Source organism: Lytechinus variegatus, chromosome 3 (assembly GCF_018143015.1).
Source record: "Lytechinus variegatus isolate NC3 chromosome 3, Lvar_3.0, whole genome shotgun sequence".
In the NCBI taxonomy this organism is placed as follows: Eukaryota; Metazoa; Echinodermata; class Echinoidea; order Temnopleuroida; family Toxopneustidae; genus Lytechinus; species Lytechinus variegatus.
In genome coordinates this window covers 69,188,063-69,211,992 of record NC_054742.1, presented here as the reverse complement: position 1 = coordinate 69,211,992, position 23,930 = coordinate 69,188,063, and the positions used below count along the sequence as shown (strand labels likewise).

The 23,930-nt window shown below is 35.1% G+C and overlaps 1 protein-coding gene across 1 annotated transcript; it reads left to right on the top strand.

Annotated features, from left to right (window-relative positions):
* Window positions 1-6,130: 6,130 nt before the first annotated feature.
* LOC121411790 (synaptic vesicle glycoprotein 2B-like) lies at window positions 6,131-22,935 on the top strand. The gene is given in 12 exon segments (XM_041604647.1): window positions 6,131-6,436; window positions 8,270-8,323; window positions 13,103-13,153; window positions 13,784-13,945; window positions 14,687-14,849; window positions 15,612-15,894; window positions 16,097-16,180; window positions 16,475-16,653; window positions 17,311-17,519; window positions 18,599-18,758; window positions 19,702-19,714; window positions 19,716-22,935. Coding segments are annotated over 12 exon segments (1,620 nt in total). The 5' UTR covers window positions 6,131-6,345; the 3' UTR covers window positions 19,887-22,935.
* Window positions 22,936-23,930: the final 995 nt, after the last annotated feature.

The following is a 23,930-nucleotide window of genomic DNA, read 5'->3' as shown; positions in this document are numbered from 1 at the left end:
CATGTAAGTAGAAGTAAAACAAAACATAGTAATATATATAAGCAAAATGTCATAAAGTTGCATTAAATAAATGGGTTAAAGGTCCAGTTATACTCTCTGCTGCCAGCTTAAGAAACTTAAGATGAATGCCATCTACTCCGACCGCTTTCGAACAATCAATATGTAATAGCTCTTTCAAAACATACTCCTTTTTGATTGCACAAAATTTAAATTTAATAATTATAATAATAATATATAGCATTTATGAGGCGCCGATCTATCTAGTTGCCTATTCAGTGGCGCACTATATTACCCGGCTGTAGCTCCAGCTGCTAAAGGCGCTTGGTGCATTCAAGGAATTAATCCTGCCGGGTACCCATTTACCTCACCTGGGTCGAGTGCAGCACAGTGTGGATAAATTTCTTGCTGAAGGAAAACACGCCATGGCTAGGATTCGAACCCACGACCCTCTGTTTGAAAGGCGAGAGTCAGAACCACTAGTCCACGACAAGCCCACTTTACACACAATTACACACAAAAGTAGAATGCAATGGAGCACATCTTGGCATTACGCTTTACACTGGTTGATTTCAAGTTTGGTGTTTGACTTTTCGTTTTTGGTGTTAAGTTGATGCTTACACCAGCACCAATAAAATTAAGCTGCTCCTGAGAAGAATCTTATTTAGGTGTTAAGTCATATACTACTGACATAAGGTGTTGTTAAGAAAGGTAAGCTAAATTATGTTTCTAACACTAACACCAGAACCAACACTGATCTTGAAATCACCTCTAATGTTGCTGAAAAAATAATGATCAAAAGGCTATCAAATTTCAAATTACCTGCTGCCTCGACTGTATCATTCAAACTTCCCAGACCTTTCTTTGTATTATCTGAAAAGACAAAAAATAACAATACCAAAGTTGTCATACACAAGAATTTGTTCCTTTAATAATACTAATAGCTAAAACTTAAAACCACTCAAAATTTCGTTTATAGAGTCTGGGGTGCAATTTTATACAGGCCTATCGTAATGTTAGATTATTGATTCACTGATCATAAAGTGAAAGAATTTGTCACGGGTATAAAGATCAAGGAGATAGGCCTACATAACAAAGAATATTGTGAGTGTTAGTGGCTGTATATATCTTTTTCTAATTTTATGCAACTGGACAGTTAACTGCAGAATAGCCACTTTTCTCCTATAAGTACCCATTCCCAGGGGCAGTAATCTAATTATAACTCAGGTAGTAGTTGTTTAATGTCCTCATGAAAGAAAAATATCATTTGAAATAAAACTTTTGGGGAAAATGACATTTTAGCCAGAATATGTATTGGAGTACATGGAAGAGTAGTCCTTGCCTTACATCACTATGACATCACATAAGCGGCCAATTTGAAGTCTCCATGGGTATAGTGATTACCAATATTTACAACTTTTAAAAATTCATAACTTTCTTGTTATTTGTCCAATATTTTTCAAACTTTCACCTATCACCTTGTCTGATTTTTCTTTTTCTTATAAAAACAAGTTTTTATTTGGGTTGGATTCCCCTTTAACTTAGCATAATTATATAACAAAAGCTTGTATAAATAGTACATATATTGTACTTGTATAAGCTTGTATAATCAGAAACGAATATGAACAATAATTATGAATAGGGATAATTATGCTCTTTAAAGGTCAAGTCCACCCCAGGAAAATGTTGATTTGAATAAATAAGAGAAAAATGAAAAATAGCATAACACTGAAAATTTCATCAAAATCGTATCATGTAAAATAAGAAAGTTATGACATTTTAAAGGTTCGCTTATTTTCCACATAAGTGATAAACACAATTCAGTGATAAGCAAATGAGACAGTCGAAGATGTCCTTCACTCACTATTTCTTTTGTTTTTTATTGTACGAATTATACAATATTTCATTTCACATATTTGACAATAAGGACCAACTTGATTGAACAATATTAAACAATGTCAATACCACATGTTCAGGGAGGAATTAATCGCTGTTTCACTTGACAATGAGGAGAAAATTAGAAAAAAATTTGTATTTCATACAATTAAATACAAAAGAAAGAGTGGGTGGATGACGTCATCAGTATACTCATTTGCATACCGACCAGGATGTGCATATAACTGTTTTATGAAATTAAGCAAAACTTTTACATCCGATTTTGATGAAATGTTCAGTGTTATGCTTACAGTTGGATTTTTCTCTTCTTATTCGAATCAAGTTCTTGTTTGGGTGGACCTGTCCTTTAAATATTTTGACATGCAAGATCTTGCAAAGAGGCAAGTCATAACTAAATATTTCGTCAAGATAACAGAATTGAGGATTAATAGATCACTTATTAACAAAATCTCAATTGATTTATTAACACGATATATATAAAGTACAATATACATAAAAAAAGTGAGACATAATATATATGGCACCCTAGAAAATGTGACCCTAAACAAAATAGCATCATTTTGATTGCATTAAAATAAGATTAAAAGTCAAAATGAATTATTGTCTTATGTTTGGTTTTGAACAAAATTTTAATTTAATGCAACATTAATGAAATCTTCAATCATCTTCCACTCTGTACTTTATTTTTGTTTCTAGCTTTTGTTTCTGAAATGTAAGATACTGATAAAAATACTGCACAAATTCAAAGAGAAATGCCACAAGATACAAAATTAAATGCAACCAGCAATAAGGGAATATATATACTAAAAAACCTTAACCACTGGATTTTTTCCCTTTCTAAGTATGAATCTTATCATTTTTACCAAACTTGTCATTTTCTAAAAGATGTAGATTTACTTCTGTCAGAATTCATGCTGAATGTCAATTTGAATAAATTCTAAAGGCGCGATGACTCAGTCGGTAGAGAAGGGTTCGATCGATTTCCACTTGGTGCACCGTGACTAGTGCCATTCGGTAAACCTTAATCCTCATGACCAGGTCATCCGGAGAGGACCTTAAGCCGCGTCGGTCCTCTGGTTGCTTGCCTACTCAAGCATTCATGCTTATTCCGCAATCAGGTGAAAAATCACCACCAAAATATGAATGAAATGTGAAAACATTACACTGACAGTTAGCAAAACAATTAGATTCCTATATATAACGCCTCTAATTTAAGCTTGCCGTGGAATGAGCTAAAACGCTGCATGACCTAAAACATCGGCACACAGCTAGATGATTGCCAAGCATCACTTTGGACTCAAATGCACCATGCTGTACAGTGTAGCCTATTAAGCATAAATTGAAATTATACCTGACTTGTGGGATGTTTAGATGTTTAATCAACTCATTTAAACATGGATTAGATTCTTTTTTGGTCAAGCAAACATTTTGAAATTGCCTGACATCCACACCCGCAATGTACTTGTTAGACAGTTTTAATTATGCATCAAGTGTTTACGACGGGAGACCTGCAGAACTATACCCTCCAGTACAGATGATGGTGGTGATGATGATGATATAGTAGTTACCAGCGTTTGTTTAGTCTTACATTTTTTTGTTTAATTTGCTAAACCTCCCGAGACCTACAGCCCACATTGGTGCCTGACAAGAGCCGGGTACGGGCACTCATCCAATGATGACAGAACAGTGCATTCATATCCAGCAGACACTTTGGAGAGCAGAAAGGGGGGCAGAAACTCCTGCAGAAAACCAGCAGAAACTAAGCCCGAATGCAAGCGGGATTTGTGTGTGCCACAGTGTTGTAAAATATAAATTGAATGTTAGCTTCACATAAGACTTCCTTACAGGGATGGTCTGGGCTGAAAATATCTATAATTTAATACATATGTAGAATTCACCCAATTCACGCAGCAAAATCCCGAAAATTTCATCAAAATCGGGTAACAAATGATAAAGTTATTGAAGTTTAAAGTTTAGCAATATTTTGTGAAAATAGTCGTCATGAATATTCATTAGGTGGGCTGATGATGTCATATCCCCACTTTCTGTTTTACATAAAATCATTTTTTTTTCATTATTTCATACTTGTGTGAATAATTGTCTCCCTTGTAATGAAATAAGTTGCAACAATAAATGTCTAATGCACTAAATCAGATGTCAATCCAATTTTTCTAGTTCTTGGAAGAAAAAAGTTGAATAAACCTTATTTACAAAAGAACAAGTAGGGATCAGCCCACCTAATGAATATTCATGACGACTGTTTTCACAAAATATTGCTACACTATAAAATTCAATAACTTTTTTATTTGTTATCCGATGTTGATGAAATTTTCGGCATTTTGCTCAGTGAATTCTACCCCGAGAATTCTACTCTATTTATTTTGCTATAAATACTTTCAGCCCGAATCATCCTTTAAACTCCAAGTCAGGATTCGGCCGTACATAAGGTTAACTTCTTTTTGGCTGCTACCCTTTCAGAATAATACTTTATTTATATCTATGTCTAATTTATTTAATGTTTGTACTATGTTTGTATTGTTTTTATACTGAGAAAATAAATTGAATTGAATTGGAATCGCGAGAGGGGTAGTTTCCCTACTGGAAGAATTGCTAGTCTACTTCGAGATAATTTAAATACAGAAATGATAAATTATAAATTGAACTTATCGACTTAAAAGTATTCATAGCAATAAAGCAAAGATTTTAACATTGCACCATAATTTTTGGTACGATCATAATAGTTTTCACCCAATAATTAGTACTTTATTTGAAAATATATATTTACCTTTTCATGAATAGATAAATCAAAGTCTTGTACGCGAAATACGTCAAATGTTTACGCTGAGCATGCAGCAGAGATCGAGAGCTGGATTGACGTTGGACTCTGAACAGTGTACTTGCATGAGCAGATGATTAAGCAGTTTTGTGTTGTTGAATTTATCTAGAAATGATGTTTTGAACTCTTCTCCTTCTTCTTCTGATAAAGTACAGTTCACCGACTGGTGTATTGATATATGGAACTCTTGTCCGATTTTAGCCGAGTTGTTGCTATTGGCCTGTCTGCATCTCACGACCAGCGAAAGAAAAACAAAACCCACACAGGCGCAGTTGCGGCCTGCGGTGGACTTCTCTGAGGACGGGGAGCTCACCCGCAAGGACAGTGCCATGCTAGGGCTCGGGCCAGTCTGGCCTGGGGAAGCTAAGCCAAGCTGGATCGACGGGTCAATATCTCCATTCAGTCTGTTTTTTCCGGAACCTTAGGTAAAACTCCAGCTTCACACTTGTTCGAAGAGCCATGTTACCATCCCGGGGGGGGGGGGCACTCGACCAAAAAAGTGGTGGGGGTGTGCCTCGGGCGAGACAAAAAACGGGGGCCTTGGAGCAGGCTTATTGTAAAAAGGAGGGTCCTCGGAACGGGCTTCGGAACGACAAATGTTTGTGAAAACGGGGGTCCTTGGACAGATTGCCAGCGTATGCATCCCTACAGAAGGTTCATGCGTGCATGATGCAGCTAGCGCGGCCTCCGCCGGGGAGCTCTGCGGCCGCTTTTCACCAAAATTGCAGCTCATTCAACGCGATCGGAGCGGCGTAACGAAAAATATGCGAAGCTTTGGAGCGGATTTCTCTCTTCTTTTTTCTCGATAAGAAGAAAATGCTATGCCTTGGAGCGGCTTTCTTTGTTCTTTTTTAACAAGGCAAAAATGCTATGCCTTGGAACGGAAATTTGAGTGTAAAAATGGGGGTCCCCTCCGCGGCACATACCCACTATGCATTATATACTGAGTGCCCCCCCCCCCCCCCGGGTTACCATTCAACAATCTAGGCCTATAGCCTAGGATTATGATTTGATTTTTAAAGAGGAAATATAGTCAATAATAAAGTTATAACTTATAATTTATTCAATAGAAATTTAGAGAAACCATATTGCATGCAACACTTGCTACAGCCACCCAAATTGAAACGAAAATATAGATTAGTTTATTCATCATGAATTTATATAATATATGACACTTAAATATTAGAGTTCTAAGCTAAAAACTTCAAAATTGTAAATCTTTAGTTTTATATTGCTCATCTGTTTCGTTAACATATTTGTTAGAAGTTTGCATCAACATTGGCAGAAACCAGAGAAGATGTACTCGCTAAGTCTGTCCTTTCTTTCCTTCTTTCTTCTTTTCTTTCTTTCATTCTTTCTTTCTCTCTTTTTTCTTAATTTCTTTCTTTCTATTTCTTGTGAAAAGAAGGAGAAAGAGTGCCCCCCTCCCTTCCTGATAAATCCTCACTCTGTGACTGGGTCTACATTTTGATGGCTTTGTTGATTTACTCTTTTCATTTTGACAGATTAAGAGTTCAGTTCGGCCAACTGCTTACATGTACTTATCAGTTCCTGTGATAGAGTTAAATTACATGTATATTAAGTGACAAACTCTGTTGTTGACAAAACTCATCAAGATGTCAGCTGAACATAATAGTTCTGTGCCTTACACAAGATTAGAGGTCGATGATGACGTTGATGAAGATGAAGCTAACTGCAATGAAACTAGTAAGTTCTAAGGATATCTGTTTGTTAATTCAACTCCAAATATATATTGTTAATTCAACTCCAAATATATATAAACTGGGTGTTGTGGCGTGCGCCTGTAATCCAAGCTGTGGGGAAGTTACAAATTGATGCAGAGGTTCGAGGTTCGAGCCCTGATCATGTCTTTTGGATGGTGACGTTAAAGGTCGGTCCCAGACGTAAATAATCATACCTGATTGATACACGTCTGTCAAAAACTCAAAATACACACACAAATATAGCACCTACTAACATAGAGTATCAAGGTCCTTATGTTTGCTTGGAAGCAGTCGTAAGAAAATAATATTCAAGTCAAGCCCTATATAGATAACAAAAAAATAGTAATCTATTTCATTTGTTTCTACTTTTGCCACCAAATTGTAAAACTAAGTTATTAAAAACAAAACTTCTGGAAACTATAGGCCTATACATAATCAAACCGACATACTATGTACTATAGAACTATATTTGGTGTATGATCGAAGTTGCATACATGTAAATTGCTTTCAGTGGGTATGTGAGTTAGGGATATTCACTCTAAAGATTTCTATGCATGTGACACTTTTAATGGGTCTTTTTTTCTCACAAGATCCTTGATATTAAATGTGACTTGTTGTTTTCCCAAATTTATCGCTGATTTAAAAAAATAAGATTAAATTCACTCCCCTCCCCCCACCCCGATACTTTACTATCTCTCAGCGTTTATGGTTTAAAAAACACACCCATATTGGATCCACATCATAAGTTCCTCAAGTTTGGTTTCAGGGCGTCTGAAATTGGTTATGGAATGTTGAAACGTCAGCAACCTTAGCCCACGGCTGCCCACCCCCTCCTTTCCTTGCCCCCTCCAGTTAAACATTTTTTTTGTATCATGATAGCACATGATGTGTTAGTTACATCAGAGTTCATGTCCCAGACAATAATTTTGTGTCATATAAATAAGGAATCAGAGCTCTTCATTTAAAAGGAATATTAAAGTCAATACCAATTAAAAATTTCCAATCAAATAGAAATATGGAGACCTACTTTTTATGATATTTACCGAGCGATAGAATTAGAGTTTAGAGAAAGACACATTATTTAGCATCATGTTATTGTTATCAAGAATAATTCAAATAATACATGTATTGTATGTATTACTGTATGTAACAATGATTACAAGTATATTAACAAGGGAGTGCATGTATGTATGTTGGTGAGATTCGGTAATGAATTCCATTCAATTCAATACAATATATTTCTTTTATTCCCAAGAGTCCAAAGTCTGCTTATGTTGGAAAGGCCTTTCATGTCATTTGGTTTCATTATACAGGAGAAACAAATTAAATCTGCAATATCCATTAACAGCCATTCTCTCTTTGTTAAGAATGGTTCATTCAGGTGCAGTTCCAGGATAAAGGAAGGGCAAACAAATTTAGTTTTAAGACAAAAAAAAGTCTTCATAAAGGGGGGGGGGCATGTGCCAACTTTGCCCCCATTCGTTCATTTAGCTCACTGGTTTTTCTCTTTTTCCTGTTTGATTGAAAATTCATTTGATGAATCATGAAGCATTAGAATGAGACACTGCATGTTCACTGATTTTCTTACTTTACATTATTCAAATCTCAGAATAACCTCTTTTGTCATTTTCTTACAATCTCTCAGGCTGCACAATATTTCATATATATTTTTCTTCATTTTTGTACAATTTGTGAGAGTTGATATGTTGTGGACCCAAAAGTTATTAGATCTGTCTTGAAGTTCCATTGTCCCAATATTTTGATATCATCATTTCGTGCAGCCCTAGTACATTCGCATGTCTTCTGATATTTGCAGGTTCCCTCGTACAGCATAGCACGGGAGGTGGAGACTCGGGCAAAATAAAAAATGGCATGTATTTTTTTTCCTTCTCCAATATATCTTTGAAATTGCCAAAATCAAAACTCATCTCAAAATAGTCTATTTTCTTGTTTGCTGTGTCTTTCTATACTCATTATTCCCCATGTAGCCATTATGTTCATCTATATTCATCACATTTAGATGTATGTAGTTTTAAATCCTTTTGATACGGCACCTTTCTTTTTTTCATTTCACTTAGTTTCACCTTTATCTCAAATTTAGTAGACATTATCTTAAATCTCAGTATTATTAGGGACTAAATTTGCATGATTGTTACCTAAAGGAGGCAAATATACAATATAAAGGTGTATTTTGTCAGTCTAATTGATTAACTCAACACAAAGTATGTCACAGTGGCCTAGTTATGGTTCAAATGTACTAGGGTAAAAAATGAAAAAATGAAAATCCATATTTTATTGTCCAAAATAGACATGAAATGAAATACTCTGAAAAGTTGCTTTGCCCAATTGATCATGGGTCCGGCAGCCGCTGTGCAGCGCCATATCGACGAGGCTCTATCCCTTTAATCATTGAACGCCAAACAGGGTAGCAGCAACTCCCATCTTTTAACGTCTTTTGGTCTGACGCGGCCGGAGTTTGAACCCCCGACCTCCCGGTTATGAGACGGACGCTCTACCAACTGAGCCAACACACCGGTTGGTAAAAAATAACTGCATTCCCACTTTATTGTACCCAAGTGCAAATTTTACGTTGTATTTCTACGCCATGCATGATGTGCGCCTGTTATGTATATACTTTATGTCAGAATTAGCCAGGAATGATGTAGGCCTATTGACTGACTTCGGAGTTCTGGAGATACCACAATAATACATTTCCTTTCTTTATATGCATTCAATTTCAACATCAAAACACATGATAGGCAGTGCATAATGAAAACTATACAATATCATGCATCACTGGAGGACCGTACATGAAACAACATCATTTTGAATTTGAAATAACGATATTCTTGATTAAATGCTTCTCAAAATGAATATTTTTCTCCAGTTTACTTTATAACATGCCTTCCAGATGAAACATTTAAAGGTTACTATATTATTATGTAGAAAATTTTACAAAACAGTTCAGTGAGCAGCACCAACAACTTGTTAATACACTGTTGCCAATCACAAATATGTGCAAACAACTTTTTAATATATTAATTGGTAATCAATGTATTAACAAGTAGCAAGTTTGCACAAAGATGCATTATTATTTTTTATTCTCATGCCAATACACGGACTACTTCAAAGGATCAACTGTAAAAATACAAAAACATCTAGCTGTATCATATGATATGAACCATACCATACTAATCACCTGACTGTTGTAGAGATCCATACAATATTATAAGTTTTACATGTACCATCATATGACCAGATTAAATATCAGAACTGATATGAATGGGTGCTCAAAGGGTACTTGAAGCACAGATTGTAAATATGGGTCACTTCCTCAGTATGCATAAATCATGAAAACACGCAGTAAGGTGAACAAACTAGCCCAAATGGTATAGTACAACAATTGAGGCTCTATTAATATACAATTATGTTTCAGTTTCCTTATCGCACTTTTGGTCAGTTTCCATGGTGTTGGTCAATAAAGCCCTGTGATTATAACATCTCATTATTTTTGTTTAAATAGTGTTTACTTTTTAGTATAAAAGGCATGCTAAAAAATTGATACATGTATGGCTGATCAATGTCAAGTGATATATATGTAATTGATATAAAGTATGATAAAAGATGTTTCAACCATACAAATATGAACTTTTGAATTAATATATATATTTTACACACTAGATTCATGATGAAAATATGAGTTTAGGCATAAATGCATGCATATCATGTATTATGCAGAATCCACTACACTATACATGTATAGGGCTTACAAGTTTTGGGTTGGTTCCTCTTTATTGGTCATCATTTGCAAATTATGCATTCATTATGCATTCACACCGCCGAAAAACATACCCTTCGGACAAGTTCCTGAATTTACAACGATGCGCAGTATGGTCTGATAAGGAGGCAAGGTGCGAGATTCAAAATTGCCAACTCAGCAGCCACCCAAAGCACCCATGTCCAACTACACACTGGGCTAAAAATTCTTGTAATTTGCCTTCACACTGCCAAAATACATGTCTGTGACCTTGCAAAAAAATCCCTGCGAAAGTTTTCATAATTTTGACAAGTACCTACTATTTAGCGGTTATTTTCTTTCAAAGAGATTATACCCGTAATAATCGTAATTTGCTTTCACACTACCAAAATACCTGGAACTGATAAACTTTGAGGCAGTCTGAAACAACCTACAGTGATTTTGTTTGCTTTGTGCCTTCCAGCACACAATAAATTTATAATGATAATAGATGCTCACTTTGTAATAGATAAATTGAACTAAATTCAGTCAATAATTTAAGGTTTGAACACTAATTTTTTTTGTGAATCTTGTCTGTGTGAACCTACATGTACATGCAGGCCAATGTTTTCCTTAATATTCTTATCTGTGCCTTTATGCTCCTCTTTTTCTCTAATATATTCCAATTTGCTCTGTGTTCAGAGACCTTTGATTATATTCATCAATTCCACTGCTATCTGTTTATCTCATTTTATTTCATTTTTTTTACTGTAGGTTAATAAAGTATCACTTGTTATCATTTAGTCCTTTCGTACTAGAAATTGTTTATTTGTTGGCGGGAGACACATTCATATATTTACACTTAGGTTATGTCATAAACGCATTCATGAAAGATGTGAAAAGTTCATATTTAATGCTTTAAATGTTCGCCAAACTTGCAGGGGATTGGAAGTGCCCCCCCCCCCCATTGTCCATGGGAGGCAGGGCAGGATATGTTTACCAAAAGTTTGATATTTGTTTAAAATTATGTTTACCTAACTGCAAAAAAAGGAATAACCTTTCCAAACCCCTGCACAAGTATTGCTTACTTTTGGATTGTAAAATTCAATTGTAAGGTTTTGCCATTGTCTATCTCCACTTGAATGATCGCATAAAAAACAACTACAGTGTAGAAAATAGACTGCTATACAGTGCATATCAAAAAAAGTTTACACTTTGAAAAAGCCCTTGGAATAAAAAAAAAATATATACAACATGTGGGTAATTTTTTTCACATATAATCTTTGGTTTGGGTCTCATGTATCCAATGAAAGTAAAAGTTTTGACAGAATGTTACACTTGAGTGAGCACTGTCCATTTTTGTAAAACTTGCAGAAATCTGTTTGCGCAGAAATGCTCCTTTTCACGCTGTGTCAAAGGGGAAAGGGCAAATGTCAAACTTACCTTGTGAAACTGTTCTCGTACATTTCCCTTGCACTTTTAGTCAATTGAAGTAAAACATACATTCAAGCATTTTGTAACAATTTTGCCACCCAAATTGAAATTTCAACACTTAGTAAGCACAACGTGTACCCTTTTTGTGCCAGCTGGATCTCAGGACATAACTGAATCTGAACTAAATTTTATATCAGACATCTCCAGCATTTTTTCACTAAGTTTTTATCATTTAGAGTGGGTTTACATTTCATTTATCATGGCTTCGGTGTGTGGGGGAGTGGGGTGGGGGTGCAATTCACTCTTTGAAGTGTTTTGGGCAAGGAAACGGGTTAAAAAAGGTAAAAGATATATTCAAATAAATTTTACTAGCTAAATTCTACATGTTCTTCATGATTAACGTCTATTTTTATTCCCATAACTATTTCAAAGTTCTGCGCAATTCATTTTTCACTAACTTTTCAAAAGTAAGTGGTGCTCACTCAAGCTGAAATATAGTTTTCGACAGTTATATCGTCATTTACTTAAATGGATCTGTACCAATGTTAAAATGTGGAAAAATCTTCAGGATATTGCAAATGTATAATTTTACAGGATTTTTTCTAAGTGTAAATTTTTTTTTGATACGCACTGTATAGGCCTTTCATGTGAACTCAGCCTCAAAAGGATTACTATCGGGTACTTACACACCAACTGACCAAGCCTGGGTTGCCAAATAATAAGATAAATGCTCAGTATGAATGGGGATGATAACGGTTTATCCCTGTATATTGCAAAAACAACCTCCCGAACATACCATAGAATTTGAAAGGAAATTTCGAATGACAGCTCAGAGGTGGGGAAAAGATCTTCCCTGTATATTCTTCTCCCCCTCCCCCCTCCATACTTGTGTGCAACTGCTGTACAAACTAAGCTGACATTCTCAAACAAATATTAATTTTTATCACCCTTTATAGAACTGCACTGGCTTCATTTGAAAAAATGATTTTATTTTATTAGCATGGAAGTCAATGCACAAATCTACCCTGCAATATAATTTATTTCTACCGCTGCAGTATGTACATATAGGCCTTTTATGTCTATGTATTTCTACTCCTTGGCCCGTTGCATAAAAGTTACTTAATATTATCGTAACTTTGCCATCGGATGAAAACTACCATGGTAATGCTGATCACCAACCAATCAAAATGTAAGATTTCATATTTCAAAGTTACCATAATGTTAAATTTTATACAACGGGGCCCTGCAATATATACTTCTGCAATGCATGTACAGTACAATTCTGACCATTTTGGCATTGTATCATAAAAGATACCATCAGAATGACTGTATTTCAAAGTTGAGTGTCATTTTAACATGATTTGCAGTCGATTTACATTTAGGCTTAATTGCGCCATCCGTATTTAAGAGCTAGTTTTTAAATCATTACTTATGTTGTCATATTATATTGTTTTATCTTGACTTTGTATTTTGTTCCAGGATATACAAAAGATGGAGAGGCGACCTACAGTGACGCTGTTGAAGCAGCAGGTATAGTTATATCGATTTTATTGTGTGTCTGGCTTGAAATAGTTTTTTCATTGAATAGATAGGTAGAAGAATGAGTAGATTGAAAATGGCATGAGTAAGTTAATGAATCAAGTGGTTAAATTCATAATTTTATAAAAAAGAAGGCATCTTAAGAGAGTCGGAACTGTATCTTTTAAACAGAAATCATGCAAACAATCTATGAGAGATGCTATTTTTTTTTTACATTTTTATGTTTTTTGTGTTTCCTTTTGGTTTTGGAAAGTTCCATGCCCTTTTACCAATAATCCATTGATGTGCATTATATATAATTAAAACATAAAACAAAATACCATTACTACTATTTTGTTTAGACTTTATTTAGATCGTACTACTGTCTCACACGTTCCCAGGGATATATTTTTAGCAAACTTGAATTAATTGAAGATGCCTTTTTTTGTTCAGATTACATAAGTTGCATTCAGTTTCAGAATGTCTCATATCCTGTTCCTGATAGTCTATGGATGTGTTTAACATATTTTTCAAAAATTGATTTCATGTGGTGTAATTAGTATACCAAGACCTCCATGATAATTTTCTTGTTACTAAGCTGTTTGATGATTCTACATTGTATCTTTATTTTGTTCCATGTAGGATTTGGAAAGTTCCATGCCCTGTTGCTGATAGTCTGTGGCTGGGCTAACATGAGCGATGCAGTGGAGATTCTCAGTGTATCCTTCCTCCTACCCGATGCTTCGGTGGACATGAACATCAACAGTGTAGAGAAAGGAGCTCTCACGTCCATCATCTTCGTAGGTCAGTACAGCCTTTTCTTTTCATGTCTTCGTGCACTGCAGGTGGTTGACCAAGCAATTATACATCAGGGTCATTTTGTCTGTCTGTCCTCATATTTTTTCCTCATGTGTACTTTGGAACATTTTCGACTGACCAACTTATCCTTAAGGGTTAGGGGGTGCTAGGGGTTCATGTCGAATAGTTACCCTGATACCATGATCTGCACACTCAGTCCTTTGAATTAAATTTATGAAACAATTTTAAGCAGAATTCAACTTTTTTTGTAATTACAAGACTTGTAGACCCAGTGCACTTGATATAAAGTTTAATAGCGATTGATTGTTTTAATGAATTAAATGATTGATCATACTCAATATTCCATGCATCAATCCCAGAAACCAGCTCTAAATCGCTTAGCTCTATATTACATCTCCTGGGCCCCATCTTACAAAGAGCTACGATTGATCAGATCATTCTCAAGTATATGGAAATCCATCCATGTCATAATTTTTCTTGAGAAAATTTGCTCAATGTCCTTTGAAAACAAAGAGAATAAAATTATATGACTTTACATCATTTCCAGAAAATATTCTGAACAAACATGTATTTTAGATGTTGACGTTGCTGGCTTTCCATAGCTGCGATTGATTGGATCAATCACACTTCTTTGTAAGACAGGGCCCAGGATTGCATGCATCATCATGATAAATGTAACCTCCGATCACCCCATTCTGACTGTCCACTGTATATGTGATTTTTCAGGTATGTTAGTAGGAGGCTACCTATGGGGCTCCTTGGCTGATATCCGAGGACGACGTCAGATCCTCATCTACTCCTTGACCTGTAATGCTTTCTTTGGTGCTGCTTCAAGTGTCTGTCAAAACTTCTGGCTCTTCCTCGCCATGAGATTCCTCAGTGGTGTCGGGTGAGAAACTCCTGCTTCTTTTAAAAATCTACCTCTTGTACTGCGTAGAAACGTAACTTTCGATCTCAACACACAAGAAAATATACCTCAGAATTTTATGCTATTCTCTGCTGCCTGTGTGACCTTATTTGGCCTTTCTGATATAACAGCCAGTGATCAGGTTGATGTTTCACCAGGAGCTAGGTGTGACTTTCATGGAGTTGTGCTTGAATGCCAATGCGCACACGGTAACAAACACATGACTTTATTGATGGACTATGCAGTAGTCCGGAAGTCCAACTTGTGTTGCAGTAGTACACTTCCTCTGAGCATGATGTGACTTGTGCAGTGATGCGTTTTATACTGCATGTAACTTTGAATATAAGAGCAAATTTTAGTCGGACATAAATCTCTATGAAACACCCCTTAGGTCATAGACATTTAAAGGCTTACAGCAGCCGATTCCTATCAAGAGAAGACTCTAATTTGTTAAGATCAAAGGTGGAATTCTGAATATCTTCACCTAGCACCAAAATTGTAACCTATATGATAGTTTAATTTTCAGGGAAGCAGAGAAATACAAGATAAAGAATGATGAAAGATTGAAAGAAGTTTGTTATTGATTATTTACAACTATTTGATATGTATATATGGACTGACGTATACCTGTTGATGAAATGCAAAACTGTCTTTGTGTTTGCTTTATATAATGAAATTCAATGTAATGAAATGCTGTATAAAAGTTTCTAGAGCATTTCTTTTGAATTGCTTCCTTTGCATCAGTGTCGGTGGATCTATCCCCGTCATCTTCTCCTACTTTGGAGAGTTCCAACCCAACAACCATCGGGGCAAGATGATCAGTGGCCTCTCCACCTTCTGGATGGGAGGCAACATCCTGACTGCTGCCCTCGCTTGGGCTATCATACCCAGGGATATCGGCTACCACAACGACGATGGCTTTAGCTACGAGAGTTGGAGGATCTTCGTGGCAGTTTGTTGCGTACCCGCCGCGTCTTCGGTCATCACGTTCATAATCATGCCAGAGAGCCCAAAGTATTTGCTGGAGGTAATTAAGTTTTCCTTCAATTTGTTTTTGGTATATTAGCCGATATCCTGACATAATGTTCATTAAAAATAATTCACATGTGATGATATTATATGTCATTCATTATCATTCAGTAAAAGTGTTCTCAGCAATTGATTAAAAGCAAGTTTCAGAGATGCGATGTACAGTATTCAATTTTGTATTATTTTGTATACTTCTACAGCAAGGAAATGAGGAGAAAGCCCTTGCCATTATGAGGAAGATCTATTCTTGGAATCATAAAGGAGCTAAACCCAGCGATTATCCAGTAAGTTATACTCCTATTTCATATTTTCATGATTTAGTGATCAGATAAATGTTACCATAATGACTTGACCTGAATCAGTTGGACCTTACAATGCAACTTGTCCCTTTTTTCAAATATACTGTTGAGAAATAATTTTTCCTGAAAGTTTGGTTGCTAGTCCTATTTGAAGGTCATATACATGTACTAAAAAGACATTGACAATACTGATTAGAAATATTAATTCCATGTCTGAATATCATTCAATTTGACAGAGATAGTCAGAATTTTAACTGATTTTCCAAAAATGTATTTCAGGTAACTCACCTCATACCATCAAGTACAAACAAAAGACAGCTCTATGCAGCAGATGGTACCAAGTTATCCTTGTGGAAACAGTTTCTTGCTCTCTATCATGCGACAAAACAACTCTTTAAGAGCCCATTGACTGGAATCACCATAGCTATGCTTGTCATTATATTCACTCTTTCATTTGGGTAAGTAGTCCGTTTTCTGCCCGAGAATGTCTGGTGCAGAATCTTGTTTTCATTATAAAAATCTATGTATGTCAAGTGATTGTTACGTGAATTTGTAGAAATGGGGAAATAAAGAAATAGATCAATAGTGATATTACTATGTTCGGAAATGAATGAATGATGAATAGATAAATGATTAAATGATTAATCAGATTAAATGAAAGAAATCGCAGTGAAGAATTAATTAAAAACTATTTATCGATTGTTTTTGTTATACGTGAACCTTTTGTTAGGTGCCAGGAGTGCCATATCTGATTCAGACGTCTTGAACTCTTTCCAAGGACCTACTGTTATCATTTGTCCATTCACATATGTCATATATGTAATAGTGATGCAACGTGGTACTTCACTCTGTTTTCCTCTTTGAGGTGTGAATGTTAAATACTAATGATAATAATAGTCAGTTCGTGTATAGAGCATATCGCATTATGAATAGCATCTCTATACGCTTCCAAAGGACTTGGATAAATGTATACCAGTAATGTATATTTACCCAAGTTGTTTGTAATGTTTTAAGTATGATATGGTGGCAGCGGTGGGATCAAACCTAATACCTCATAGGCCTACGGCAATGATTTTCAAATATTTCACTATTTATGTATTCTTACTCCATTCCAGGTATTACGGTTTGTTCATGTGGTTTCCCGAGCTATTCAAGAGAGTAGAGTATGGTGGTTCCGCATGCAGTACGTTCAACGAATCAATCAACATGACTGAACCGAGTGATCGTATCTACGTGGATGGGTTCTACACAGCCCTATCCAACTTACCTGGAAATCTCTTGACAATAGTTCTCATGGATAGGCTGAGCAGAAAACTCCTTATAAGTGAGTGCAATGTGGACTATTTCAGTGTAATGTATGTTACCTATTTTACCTTTGTGGACAAGATGAGAAATACATCATTATGATGTAATGATGTTATGTCATGTGAGTATGGATGAATAGGGGAGTTTACTCAAGTATCATGGGAGGAATAAAAGCTTATGCATTGAATTTTTGCCAACGTACAGTCTTAAATGATTTAAAAGCAGTAGGCCCATCAGATGATGATAGAAAAGCAGATTATTTTGTACTCGTAGAGACGTATCGTTTTCTTCCCAAAGTTCCATTAATGAGAAGTATGAGGAAGTTGACTCCAAATGAAAGCCAGAAGCAATCAAGGTGTGTTTCAACTGCTAGAGTCCAACAAAATTGCAGTTTAATACTAAGATACATTACAGTATTTTGCAGTCATCTCTGAATTGGGAGAAAATGTTTAGGGTACATGCAAAACAGTGTCTATGATTGGGTGCTTTAGTGGTCGTGTGTGATCAATCATAAAAATCGGTGCTACGATCAATCGCTAAGCTTTATGTTACAGGGCCCTGATGTCTTTCCAAAGGAAGACATTGCCTCTCTCAACCCAGGTGAGGTGTGTGGTTACCAGGGCCCTGTCTTACAAAGAGTTATGATTGATCCAATCAACCTAAACTATGATGAAATCTCAATTTTTTCTCCAGGGAATTTTGCATGATGTTCTATGTAACAAAGAGAAGCACATGTGATTTTCAAGAAAACAGTGAATGTATGTTTATATATCATCTCTAGAAAATATTCTGAACAAACATACATTTTAAATGTTGATGTTGTGGGCTTTCCATAGTTGTGGTTGATTTGATCAATCCTAACTCTTTGTAAGAAGGAGCCCAGGGTCCCCCCTAAAACTACGCCTAGTGATTTATGATACGACTAATTTTTCCAATTGTTTACAGTGATCATTATGTACCATCAGTTATAAAATCATTCATATAATCAATTGCTAAAATTTGTGTTATACTTATAGGACTGAATTCCTAAAGAGGACTTTTAGTAGCATTCTTTCACTTCTAATTGAATCAATTCCAAATCTCTTGAAAATGTCACAGCTTCTAGTATGATCATCTCCGGCGTCAGCGTGTTCTTCATTTGGTTCCTAGAAACGAGAACCCATGTACTCATCATGTCGTGTTTGTTTGGCGCCATCTCTGTCATAACTTGGAACACTCTCAACGTTGTTGGAGTGGAGCTCTACCCTACTAGCTGCAGGTTTGTGACCTTTACACTCAATTTGAATCTGTTGCTTATCTAAACTGGATTGTCTGTCTATTGATCTATGGAAACTTGATTTTTTAAATCAGGGTAATTCAGTAGTGCAGGGTCAAATTCTGTAGGAATGACAAGAAATGACTCATTGTGAATTCAAATCATTTTGTTGAAATTAATCATGAGGTTTCAAATTATTTTTGTTAAGTAAGGAGGGGGGCTATTGAAGACAAAATTTATTATCTAAAAGGTCTACTGAGAATGATTGCTTTTCAGATGGTACCCCATTTAAATTATGACACCCCCACCAAAAAAAATATATATGGTCAGTTCCCCCATGTCTGCGCAGTCTCCCAAGTCTGCGCACCCGCGTATCTGTGCGATGCTAGTAAAAGAAGATACACAACAGGCACGAATTTTACACATGCAATGCATAGACAGGTATTCATTAAAAAATCTGACTCAAAATGGTGGAAAAATAATGAATTCAGGGCATTTCATGTGATGGCCTCAAAATGCAGCCTTTGTCATCAAAATCCCCGAATCATGTGCAAAGTGAATGAGTGCGCAGACATGGGGTACCATATTTTTTTTCAATCTGAAAATGACTGCCTGTGGTTTTTTTAAGAAAATCTTATATTTTCTTTCATTTTTGAATGAGAAATTTGGTACACGTACTCTTAATAATGTAAGGAACACTATTAACCAAAAGATTTTGTGAAATAAGAAGAAATTCATGTTAAATCTTAACTCAAATTGTTAGGTGCGCAGACTTGGGGCCCACCATCATATTTTAGTTTTGCTGACCGGTGACTTGGAATATGATCAGTGATTTCAGTGGACCACTCAGTTACGGAACCTTGGCCGTGGAAATTGGACGAAGATAATTGATTGAATGTGCTAATCATTTATGTTTTCTAACATGTATCTTTTATCTTGTGAACAGGAGTACGGCATTGGGGAGTTCAATCAGTACTGAACCGACTGGGTGCTATAATAGGAAACCTCATGTTTGGTATTCTTATAGATCTGAACTGTGCCATTCCCATGATATTGATAGCTGTCCTACTAGCTATTGGTGGTCTAACAGCGCTGACTCTACCCAACACTAGCAAAAAGGAACTCAAGTAAAGTTGAGTGGAGTTGTCTTATAGTTTGTACTACCACACAAAGCCATTGTATGAAGCTTTTGAAATAGTGGGGCCTTATTAATGGAACTTGTATCAATGGAATAGGGTATGCTGCTGTGATAAGCTTCTGAAATTGTGAAATTAAAAAGCTGAATGTGGGTAAGGTATAGAATTCTAACATATTTGAAATTTTACTGAATCTAACCTGTCTTTGAACATTAACGTCTTCCAGTATATTCTTACATTATTATTACTTACGACTTCAGGGTCCTAAGAGGTTAAGAGATACAATCAATTGTAACGCCTAAAGAACAAGGTTTGCCATAGATATATATATATATATAGACTATAGCTATCAATCATAAGATTGTATGTTTTTTAATATGTCACAGGGCTTCTATCAAATGCCCTGTGTATGTCCCTTTTACACTGTAGTCCTAGTCCCAAGTTGAATTGGTGACACAGGGTTTAAATCCCACTGCTGCCACCAAAATAAAGTCTTGAAACTGTTAATTTATTGAAACTTTGAGTTGCTCTCACAATTGATAGAGAACAGGATGATGGCATGTGCACAATTCTTTCACAAGGTGGCAGCATTTCACGGGTCAATGGAGTCCCATATACTGAGAGAGACTGACTCAGAGCCACCAAGTATACTGATTTCCTGTATTTTGTACTGAAAATGAGAATACTGATGGTTTCTTGAAAACAACTGATTTCTAAAGTCTCAGTTTTATGTGTTGTCCTATGGTATTTGTTTGAAAATACTGAATTCCTCACCAAAACATTGATTTTCAGCTTTGTTCTTGTTCAAGTTTGCAGATCTGCTGACCAAACTGGTTTTAGTTACAGGTTACAACTTGGCCATTGTTTTGACAGGCAAAGACAGGAGAAAATATTATCAACGTAGACGTTATGACCAAATTTAATCAAGCTGGTTATTGGTAGAGTATGCCCAAATAGTTGGCAAGTTAAAAGTGAAATATTTTGTAATGCACTGATCTTAGAAATCAGGAAATTTGTTTTTCCATATGTGTGGTAGATTCCGGATGTATTGTATTTTGAAGCAAAATAAGTTATTTTGTCTCAATCAATTCTATTTGATAAACTCGTTTTCTGCTTGTGCCATGATTATGAAATGGGGTATCTCCAGATGAAGTTTTGACCTTCATTCTGATAATGATATTGTAGAACGTCATAAATTAATGATTTATTTGTTTTAATTTGTTTGAATTGATTGTGCTATACCTGAGCACTGAGCAGTTGTCGTAAAATTACAAAACATAGTTATCTTTGAAACAGAGTGCCCTTTAGGTTGATAGAAATGTGCACTGAAAAAAAATATAGCTTTTTTATAAGATTTGGAAAGTTCATGCAAATACTGAACATTTGTCATTTGTATGATAAGAAGTAAAATTGTTTAATTTTTAAACAACAACCAAAAAGTTGTTGCTGACAAATTGAAGAATTTTATTCTGAAATATTTAGTACTAACGAATGATTGATAGTTTATTGATGTCATAATGTGTGACTTGACCATGAAGCTTTCAATGTTCTGAGATGTTGAGAAGTACTCGGACAATGATGGTGATGAGGCGGTGACACCACGTTTGCTCCGGTCTCAGGGGGTTAGAGTTATACCCCTTTCATAAACCCAATTAAGGGTATAAGGGGTGAGTGTATGGTCCAGAATAATGTAAAAATAAGGATAACTGTTCATTTAGTTACGGACGTTAAGTTTAATCTTTGGCTTAACGTGCCGATTTTCCATTGGAGCAATTGCCTATGGAGCGAATGTCATGGAACTAATTAGTCAAGTGATTGGGAGACTAGCTCAGGAACTTTTTCCATTTTGAAGTAAATTAGAAGTACGTTGTACGTACTTATGTTTTCTACATGTATTTTATATCAATTATCAAACACATATATACTCTACAATTACCTAAGGCTTTTTTATGCTATAGTTCATAAAGTAAAACAATATTCTTTTACTCTGAAATGATCTGAATAGATTAATAGAAGATCATTTCTGATTATTAGTACTTTGATAAAAAGTAGGCCATTATTCTCTAGGGTAGCCAAAGTTATAATTGGTCATTATGTGAAGTGTTGGCTCAGTTATATGAGCCCTAAACAAAGTCTGTGTACTTACATATATTAATACACCAACTATGGTGTGTCTTGAGGGAAAATAAAGCCATTCCACTTTCATTTCTTTAATTCAATTTTGATACCTGATGTTGAGATATACATAAAAAGTTTGCATTTAAAAACATGTGTTATAATAAGCACTTAACATTTGATATTTTTATTATTAGTAGTAGTATTTTTGTTATTCTTTCTCAAGCTAGATTTGAGGAAAGGTAATTTTATAATGATTTTGTTATTTTAAGGAAAAACATCACAAGAAGAAATTAATGTCCTGATTTTGTTATTTAGTATTTGAGTTTGTTATAATGAAGAATTAAGAATAATCTTCTTCCAGTATAATATGCATGTAATTAATTATGAGGAAAGAGACTTTGACTTATATATTTTACTTATAAATCTAGTTTGCATGATATGTACCAAGGCATTTTTTTCATACTGAAGTTGGGATAACATACTGTGTGTGTGTTACCTTTTGTTTTAAAGGGAAGTGCTTTCAATTTTTATAAATAATATTCTTAGTATCATTCATGACAATTTGTCCTCATGATTTTGTACTTCCTAATTTTCTGAAAGTTGAACCAAAACATTGATAATTTTTGTAATGTGTGTTTCCTTTTCCATAGGTTTTTTTTTTTGAACAGAACATTCCTATGACCTAAATAATTTCAATTCAATTTCAATCCAATTTATTGATAATTCATAAAATGCAAAGCAGATATATTCAATAGAATGTGTATGGGTATCACAAATATCAACAAAAGCCTATGGCTTGCTAAACAGTGATCCCCTTACATACAAAATATACATTATGACATGGTAAATCAAGAACTTCAAGAACAATCAAATCTACAGATCAATTACAACCAGATTACAAAACAACAGACACACACACATCCCCCCAAAAAATGTTTGTGTAGGTTTTGTCGAATCACTATGCAGATAAAATAATTTTTCTATATTTAGATTTAAAAGCATATTGTGAATGTATATTTTTTTATTTTTGTGTAGGTTTTGTCGAATCACTATGCAGATAAAATAATTTTTCTATATTTAGATTTAAAAGCATATTGTGAATGTATATTTTTTATTTTTTGTATAATAATCCAAAGAGAAGTGGAAGTGTAGTCTGCAGGCACAGACCTTGATTAAAACTTTGATCAACGAGCGTGTCTCCACACAAAGACTAGCACATACAAAACTTGCTGTTCTAATACAGGAGCATTTGGTACACAAGGCATGAGTAGGCTGCACATTCAGACCCTTAACTCAACTGAAGGGTTTGCCAAGCAGACTAGTCGGAGTGTGTCATTAATTTTTCCTCTTTTTGTAAATTCTCTGAGCTAAAAAAAAACCAAACATTTGTATTTCCACTTAGAGAAATTCATTTCTGTAGTGTGATTGCTTATACTGCACTTTCACACTATCAACCAATATTTGCCTGCATCGTATTTGAATACTAGTATCATATCTGCATCCAAACATCTCATACACTATAGGAATCAACATCAAGGCCCATATTCTGAAGTCAGGTTTAACTTAGACCATGGTCTAAGTCTGTGCTAAAATTATGGATAGCCAAATGTTCAAAGATTCTGTTTATATTTTATATTTCTTATGTTCACTATTTTGTTTCTTTTTGCTTTCATAATGAAGAAAAATGCTTCAGTTAACATTCCCAGACAATTATGAACAATTTGGGTGTCATTTGAGTTAATAAATTTGATTTGTATTGTTAGGGATTTGTGAACCAATTGGCTCTCCATAGTTAAACTACAACTTTAAACCAGAGTTTATTTTAAACCCGAGTTCAGAATACGGGCCCAATAGTTCATTTTGCAAGACCATGACATGCAAGTAGATTCAGATGTAGTTCTCTTGATTGTATGAAAAAAAA